This window comes from Cebidichthys violaceus, unplaced genomic scaffold (assembly GCF_023349555.1).
Source record: "Cebidichthys violaceus isolate CVI_PGR_0920_01 unplaced genomic scaffold, fCebVio1.0.p SCAF_17, whole genome shotgun sequence".
NCBI lineage: Eukaryota > Metazoa > Chordata > Actinopteri > Perciformes > Stichaeidae > Cebidichthys > Cebidichthys violaceus.
The window spans coordinates 12,866,795-12,875,286 of NW_027176340.1; the positions used below are offsets into that span (position 1 = coordinate 12,866,795).

The 8,492-nt window shown below is 40.9% G+C and overlaps 1 protein-coding gene across 2 annotated transcripts; it reads right to left on the minus strand.

The window, feature by feature from the left end:
• Positions 1-272: 272 nt before the first annotated feature.
• Positions 273-8,386, minus strand: cyb561d1 (cytochrome b561 family, member D1). Of its 2 annotated transcripts, none has more exons than XM_068712617.1 (4): positions 8,230-8,386; positions 7,483-7,783; positions 6,510-6,547; positions 273-3,264 (listed from the first exon to the last, which is right to left on the minus strand). In XM_068712617.1, the coding sequence occupies exons 2-4, from the start codon at positions 7,637-7,639 to the stop codon at positions 2,752-2,754; spliced, it is 708 nt and encodes a 235-aa protein (XP_068568718.1). In that variant the 5' UTR covers positions 7,640-7,783; positions 8,230-8,386; the 3' UTR covers positions 273-2,751. The 2 variants fall into 2 exon arrangements, with proteins under 2 accessions (XP_068568718.1, XP_068568719.1); XM_068712618.1 differs by having other exon boundaries at positions 8,282-8,380.
• Positions 8,387-8,492: the final 106 nt, after the last annotated feature.

The window sequence follows — 8,492 nt, forward strand, 5'->3', positions numbered from 1 at the left end:
TCTCCCCTAGTTCCAATGGGTTTCAATGCCCTTTCAGGAAGTCTGTCCGTTTGCTTCTATTAAACCTCAGAACTCGCTTTTTTGAGATAACTATGGACTGGATAATGATAAGAAAAATATAGAATACTGGCAGTTTTTACATTTGTTATTCCACTTAACCAGGAACATGGCACCATCAAGACAAAATCGTCCAGAAATGGTTTATCACCAGTAAAGAAATGGTGTTAAAGGATGAATTTGTCTCATTAGAAATAAAAACCAAATAATGCAAATTCAAATGTAGTTATTTGTTTATTACAGAAGGTTCACACCTAATAAGGACCAGACAAATACAAACCTACAACTTCCATTGTGATCACCTCATGAACGCTCAAACCTGCAAAGACCTGAGAAGCACGCTGAACACATTTAAAGTAAAGAAGTTACAAAATTCCCTTTTCTACATTTATTGCAGTACATGCTTTTCACCCAAGCTGAAGTGAAACCAGATTATTGAAAATAGCTATCAAAAGCATCAAGGAAGAGCCGTTATCAGTAGAAAACCTGATTTTAATGAAGGAAAACTAAAATGTCAAATCTAGTTTGGGGAAGAGCTCCTGGACGGCGTTGCATACCATTACCCAGCATTAAGCACAACACATCTAATGTGTCGTTATCTCTGTGTCTTGCTGTACATAAGTCACACTGTAGGTACCGCTGCTTGCAGTCTGAAGGCCAACCAGTGATCTGTCAGGGATCTAATACTATGTCTGATTCATATTTGCATAAGCTGCCTAGTAGTGAATAAGACAAAGAGGTTGAGGCAAGGTTCTGGAGGATCAGTACATACAACAGGTCTCTGTGCTCAGCATTCATTGGCCTCAGCAGGCTCTCACTGAAATAACAGGTGGACTAGACTGCTCAGGGCTTTTATTAGGCCGGTCGGGGTCTCCCGTGCTGTGAAGCCACCTAACAGTATCAAATGGGTTGAATTGTATTAGTAGTTTGGGATCATCATCACTGTAATATCCTGAAAAAAAGTATTTCCTCAATCTTTATAAATTATTATAAAAAAAAAAGACCTTTTAGCTAGCTCTGGTGCAATTAGTTTAAATTGTGCACTTTCCCAGCAAAAACAAACAAAATACAATAAATTTAAAAAAACCTTGCCTCAGAGACGTAAAGCCCTCTGATGTTAATTATAAGGAAGCTGGTTTTGATTCATTTCACCTTGATTTATAACTGTAGTTCTGAATTGGATGGAAAAGTGCAGTTATTGGTACAATCTTTAGGTCTATCTTGCAGAGATATTGAGCAGACTGGACAGAAGTCTTTTGTCCTTTATGGCGTAGCAACACAATAATTTTTCCCTTTTGATAACCACAACAAACGAAACACAAAGAGCATGGCTAGCAAACAACCACTTTAAAGACAGAAAGCAGTGACAAAAATAAGTAGTAGCTCACGAGCCAGAGGTGCTACATGTAGTTTAGAACATGGTATTGCTATCAATGCTATCATTTTTTTAATCAAATGAAGAAACCAATTTGTAACATCAATGATAACGCTAGAACCCATTTCAAATGCCTGAGCTGGCCAATTAACAGTAGCTAACAGTGCAAACAAAGGTGCTGACAGAGCTAACAGTGTTTACTGAGGGAGAACCAGAGGAGGACATTACTCCACTATACCTTTACATAGCCAATAGTTGTTTGCTGCTATATTAATGTTCAAAATGTCGTATTTTGCCCCTTTAATATTAAAATAAATGTGATTGATGGAACTTAGATGCTAAACTGCTTCATGTGTGCTACATCTGAGCGCCAAGACAGACGCAACACAAAATATCATAAATGAATAAATAAATAGAATTTACAGGCTGGTATATAATCATAAACAGCAGCTTCATCACTGAAGCTGTGTCCTCACTTAAACAGCATTTCCCTTCAGAAACTTTGAGACTCCCGTCACTACATAAGTAGTGCAAATGTTCCTCTGGAGATATAAGACGTTCAGGTGTCCTCCAGCTACACTGATGGAATTGCCTCCAGCAGTTTGTATCAATGACCAGTGTCCTGCTCCATGTGTGTATACGTAGTGTCATTAGATTCTTTAAAAATGTCTTTGTGTTTCTTATTATAGCAGGAGTCAAAGATGCCAACCTTTAAGTGTTTTAAGCTGCAGTTCTTCTACTGGCCACTAGTACTGCAGAATGTATCATTCTTTTAAAATAGTGCACACAACCTAGTAATGCATACTGTCCAATTACTGACTACTGCCCAAGATGTTTAGATTTTGTACCCTAAAATCACTTCTTCCAATTAATTACATAATTACTGTATTCATCACTTAATTCATTTATCAAAGACTCTACAAATTGTAACTTTGGTTCCTACTGCTACAGTGACTTCACACAATCACGTGAGAGGAAGATACTGAACCCTAAAATGTCTCCCTTTCTCATCAATGTGTCAGGGAGCGTGATTGGTTTAGAGTGTGATGAGCAGGTGGCACCTAGCATGGCAGCCTCTGCCATCAGTGTAAGTGTTGATATGCAGTTACAAGCTCTACGAGTTGTCAGAAGACTAGAAAGTCGTTATATAAATGCAGATGCAGTCTGTGGGACCACCAGCATGTCGAGATATTTGCTTTAGTTATTTTACTTTAGGGGAGGACTCTTGCTTCCATGTGATTGTCTGGGCCTCTGACTACAATGCACATCCAATAAGGCCACTGAGAGAACAAAGAGGATCAACGTGCACTATGTGCTTCCTAGCTCGTGATCCTCTTGCGGGGCAGGTAGGCATTTGTGATCTGGTTCATCACCACCAGAGCGGGGAAGAGGGGCAGCAGGAGGAAGCCCCACCAGGCCACCCCTTTCACCGTAGCCTGGAACCAGTCTGAAAACATGGCCGACACCACGGTTACCGTGGCCAACAGGTAGACCAGCAGGCCACAGGTGGCGTGGTACAACTTCAGCTTCAGCCTCAGCGGAGAGGAGGACAGACGCAGCAGCTTAGGGAAGATCAAGCAGACACCGCAAGCCGCCTGGAGCACGGTGGCAGTCAAGGTGCTGATGCCCAACCAACTGTGCCAGGTGACCAGGTGGGGGAGCTCCGACACGTTCTTGCTGGCCAACATGAAGCCTAGGCCAGTGGCCGCAGCTATCAGGACCAGAGCCTGACAGAACCAGTGGAGACGGACTTTACACTTCCGAGACTTGAAACAAAAGGGGCATCCTTCAGCCGAGAAGAGGAGGATGCCTTCAGTCATACACAGGCAGTACTGCAGCAGAGAAAAGACACAAAGGTGTAAATAAAGGTGTCTTCGTCTCTTCTTTGCAAAGCAGATAGAAAGTGTGTGTGTGTGAGTGTGAGTGTGAGTGTGAGAGAGAGAGAGAGAGAGAGAGAGAGAGAGAGAGAGAGAGAGAGCGCATGTGTGAGTAAAGAAACACAAAACAATGGGTTCTGACGTAAGAAAGTAAAGGCTGAGGGGGAGGCGAAAAATGGACCTATTATTTTCTTATATCGGGCATAAAAAAAGACCTAGTCTTTGTCTAAAATATAACTTTAAGTCACACTTGATATCGACACTTAAATGTACCTTTAGCATAAAGCTTCCCTATGAGTGACTAATGTAAGACTTGTCGCGCAATGCATTATGGCTTTCACAGAAGAGAATCAATGGTGGATGCAACAGCGAAACCAAACCAAGTATGGGAGACAAAACAAACAGTTAGCTGAATGTAATAGATAAACAAATAGTTAGCTGAATGTAATAGATAAACAAATAGTTAGCTAAATGTAATGGATAAACAAATAGTTAGCTAAATGTAATGGATAAACAAATAGTTAGCTACCATGTAAGGTGCCACCTGCCCATCAACATTCATACACCATAGGCACAGCTATGGGAACAATTTGGGGCTAAGTGTCTTGCCCAAGGACACATCGACATGAATTAGCGAAGGCGGGGATCAAACCGCCAATTCTCTGATTGAAGAACGACCCTGCTCTCCACTGAGCCCCAGTCAGCCAACTTTGAGCTAAATAGTTAGCTAAAAGTTGGCGTAGTGCTATTGTTGCCATAGCACAAAGCTCTCACCTCAGGCTTAGCCATGGCTACTGGCTACTTATCGAAGGAAAAAGGCTGTGTTTTAAATTGTGTGTTTTTTATGCTGTTGTTTGTGAATGGATGAATGGATAATTCCAGTTTATTACAACTTGGGTTTGTTTTTGTAGTTTGGGCCATAATTTATCTTGGTTATGATAACACTGTACACCCCAAAGTAATTAATTAGATGTGGCAACATGATTACATTGCTGCAACAAACTCTGACGGTGTAGACAGGTTGTTAAAAAAACGAACTAAAATGTCAGTAATGATTCATCCTACAGGAGAACTATGTATGTAAGGTAGTTGAACCAAAGGGGTTTTCCCTGTTCTGCCATGTTGACCATGTTGCAGCACTGTTGCTGCATTCACAGATATATAGTGGTAATGATTTTGATTGATATCATGGCCAAAATGATGACAATAAGCCCAAATTGTAATAAATAGGAATTATCCTTTAATTGTAATGCAGACTGGTTGTTTTGGTGTACAGTGTTCCGGGGAAAAAATAAATCACATGACAGACACAAGAACAGTTTCTTCCCACTATCAGAGCTGTGTTAACGTTGTCCCTAGCTGACATTCTAATTCATCTTCATTACAGGAACCAATGGGTTTGAGTCAGACAGTACTGAGAGATAGAATAACATGTTGGTTTGGGGTTTTTCATTGGACTTTCTCTTGTGAACAAGACCGGTGAGAAGACCGAACATAATTTCCTAGCCAATTACAATATAATTGCATCATGATACAAAAATAAACACGTCTGTATATTTAGCGCCACGTCACTATGAGACTGTACGGCATTGTGTCATTGAGCCTTTAATGACCAGTGACAGCAGAAGTCTGTTTTACTGGTTTCACTGTTAGAACTGTCACAGCAGCAGTAAAGGGCAGCTGCTGAGTGAAAATTAGGGAAGTGAACAGTGCGGATCAGACTTCATGACGACACTACACCATGACAACCTGTAAGCTGCTGTCGCTAACGCGTTCAAGGTGAGTTTGTAACACGACACCTGACGCAGTGATGCTACACAGTCTCCTATCTATTATTCACAGCGGAGAGAAGAATTTGTCACGGAGAGAAAAGGGTGTGAGTCTACAGGTATGTGGAGGGTTTACAGGAGAGCTCATGTTTTACCAATGAAATCATATCCTGCATTATTTTAGTAGTTTACATTTGTTTATGTCAAAGAACCAGATATCACATGATTACTTCCTTCCCCATATTTAATCAGTTTTATATGCATTACAGAAAGACCTGCCTGAATTATGTGTGAATCACTACTGAAGTGTTGTAGCATTCCCACTGATAATTCATCTACATGACTCAATGATATTAATATGCCCTAATGCTTCAAACTAAAAGCCAATAAACTCATATCAGGTAATGGTCCCTTTCATATTTCTTTTCTAGTAATTATGAGAAGAAAAAAAAACTCAAAAGGTATGTCTAAGTGTTTTAAGAGATGGTTTTGTCATGAAAGTCATTGGTTTCTCGCAATTATTATATCATTATCTAATGATTATAGTGGACACTCTTGTCATATTTAAAAGCAGGGTTGGATTAATCCACTACGGTGGCCTTCAGGTGAAGTCACGCCACCAAATTCAAGCTGATGTAAAAATGTGAAAGGCCCTCTCCAGACACAGTGTTTGGTTTGTCCGTTCCGGGCTCCTGTAGAAACATGGAGGCGCAACATGACGGACTCTGTGAAGAGGAGCAGCTCTCTATATCGATATGAAGGGTTCATTCTAAGCTAACGATTCTTAGCATCATGTGATTATGCCCTTATGCGTAATCACATGATGCTAAGTAACGTAGTTAAGTATATTATATTCCATTTCTGATAATAGATGGCCTGAGATCCAACACACTGTACCTTTAAGTACTTTACTTTTTATCATTGCAAAGATGAAATTTCACCCATCCTCACCCATTGTAGGAGCAGTGGGCTGCTGTAAACAAACAGCCGGCCATTTTTAGTAATAATTGATTGTCTATCAGGATTCTCTCAAGATCATGCAAAATGAAGATAATCAAACTAATGATCAAATAAATGTATTTGCTATATAGTGTTATATTTGTACAAATAACCTAAAAAAAAGAAGCAAGGTAGCTCCAACAGAGTAATGCTGTACTCAAACCTACACACTGAAGGGAGTTGTCACAGAGTAGGTTGGAACTGTGAAGAATAAGTGCACAACCCCGAAGTGTTTGGTTGAACAGGAACGGTGAGAGACCGATACAAGCTGCACACCACTGACACAGACACACCGTCAGGTTCTGTCACAGAGCACAATGAGAGGGCATTCCAGCTGAGACCAACCCATGATCATCAGAGGACTTGAGTGTGTAAGAACGAGGAGACAGGTGGAGAAGGTGAAGTCATATACTGTATGGACTGCAAACTTACTGCAACAGACATGCACAGTGGATGCCACGAAAACAGACCTGGAACACAGAGAAACACCTGTGAGCATCTTGCAATTCAAAATGTTTGGAAGTTCATTATTGACAAAACTGTAGAGTGATCACAATCGTTTCCAGATTTGAGTTAGGGTTGGGCTTCAGTGGAACAGGCTCAGCTTTGTTTTTAGATAGATAGATAGATAGATAGATAGATAGATAGATAGATAGATAGATAGATAGATATAAACTTTATTCATCCCCAGGGGGAAATTAGTTTGTAGCAGCAGCAATTTACAGAGTAAAATAAAATATAACACATTACGTATGGACTTACTTATCCAGTTTCCAAAATGACATTACCAAAATGACTATCACATGACTCATGCAGATTTCACATTGACTGCACTCAACTCACAGAAATTAATCTGGTGATAGTTTTACTGATTGATTAATAAAGCGTTGTTTATCTTCTAGAGATATAGCATCATTCACTGGTCCCAGCTTCTCTAATGTGAGGATTACACAAGCCATTTCATCTCAATGCTAACATCACAGTGGGCATCAGAAGGCATTTTAGAAATGGCATAATTTGAAAAATCCATACAATCATCAGTAATTAAATAATCACTGTACCCAAATCTAAATCAATAGAAATATTACACAAATACAGCAGTACAAGTCTTCACAGTAATATTAAAGGAGTATTATAATAAATATCCTAAATGTTAAATGCCACAAACACTGATACAGTAATGGAGATAATAAGTTGATAAATAAAGCAATATGAGGAAGCTAGTAGTCTTTTCTATTAATTATAAAATGTAATTGGTTTATTCAAACAGAATCAACGAATTACTCGAGTCTAAAATAATTTCTATGAACTATGGCAGTTATTCTCTTTCGATAGAATCATATAAGTGATGAACTAGTGTTTTGGTCGACAGGATGTGTCTCCGAACATCCATCTGTCCACTCACTGGTTCCGGGTCTGGACAGCAGGGAGATGATCAGGGTCAGGCCCAGGCCGGTGACATGAGCCGCTATCACCGCCGTCCTCCGGAGCCACACATACAGCCAGTAGTCCCGCATCCCCAGCCCCTCTCCCACCGGGCTGTACTCCACGTCAGACGGCATGCCACTGGATCACCTGCCCGGCTACCTGCCGACTCCGGCGGGTGTAGATGGTGAGCTGAGACGGAGAGACGCAGCGCGTGTGCTGTCGCAACACTGCACGCGCTCCATAATCATCTGTTGGAGGTGGATGAACCGGACAGCTGTCTACAAGGAAAGAATCGTCTGATTCGATGAACTACAAACAGGCGGTACTTCCGGTATGTCATTTTTCAAAGTCCGCGTCCAGGTGAAGCGTTCTATAGTTTTATTAATTTACGGCCTTACCTAAAAAATTAAATACAAAATGTGCAACGGGTATAATATTTTATGAATAGAGGAACTGAAGTATTATTACATTCACTGAGTGGTTTCTGTGGTACTGAAGTAATCCACGTCGGTTAAGTTTGTCTCTATTTCGCATGGAAAATCTGTTTTTAAGCGGGATACAGACTGTATTAGTTTTGCACGTTCCGTTTTTATTTTATGAACCCCCCCCCCCCCGAGACAAATGCGGTCCGACTATGCGTTACAGACTGGGCCGGCTAATGTTGGCGGATTTAAAGGTCTGGACTGAGGCTAACGCTACCAGACAGGCTGACGGTTGTTCTTACGGTTCTTTCAACTTCTCACATCCTCTAAGACCAGAGTCCCGGCACTGTGTACCTGGTGCACGGCAAAGGTTGTAAGTCTCTTAGCTTTCCTCGCTGATGGCCCGTATTGTCCTGTATTACGTTCATGGTAATGTTTTGATTTCACTTCCTGGTTTGGCTCGTCGTGAACGCCGAAGAGTAGGAGAGCAATGAGATGGTTCACTTCCATTTCCTGCTTTTCAATTTAGTCGCTTGGTATTCAGTTAGATGGCGGTCTGGTTACA

What these genes read in the sequence shown, in the direction of transcription:
- cyb561d1 (XM_068712617.1), bottom strand. Translation starts at nt 7,639, where the DNA reads ATGCCGTCTGACGTGGAGTACAGCCCGGTGGGAGAGGGGCTGGGGATG. An exon ending in GCTGTCCAGACCCGGAACCA is followed by an intron (nt 6,548 to 7,482) that starts GTGAGTGGACAG and finishes TCTGTGTTCCAG; the next exon opens with GTCTGTTTTCGTGGCATCCA. An exon ending in CACTGTGCATGTCTGTTGCA is followed by an intron (nt 3,265 to 6,509) that starts GTAAGTTTGCAG and finishes TCTCTGCTGCAG; the next exon opens with TACTGCCTGTGTATGACTGA.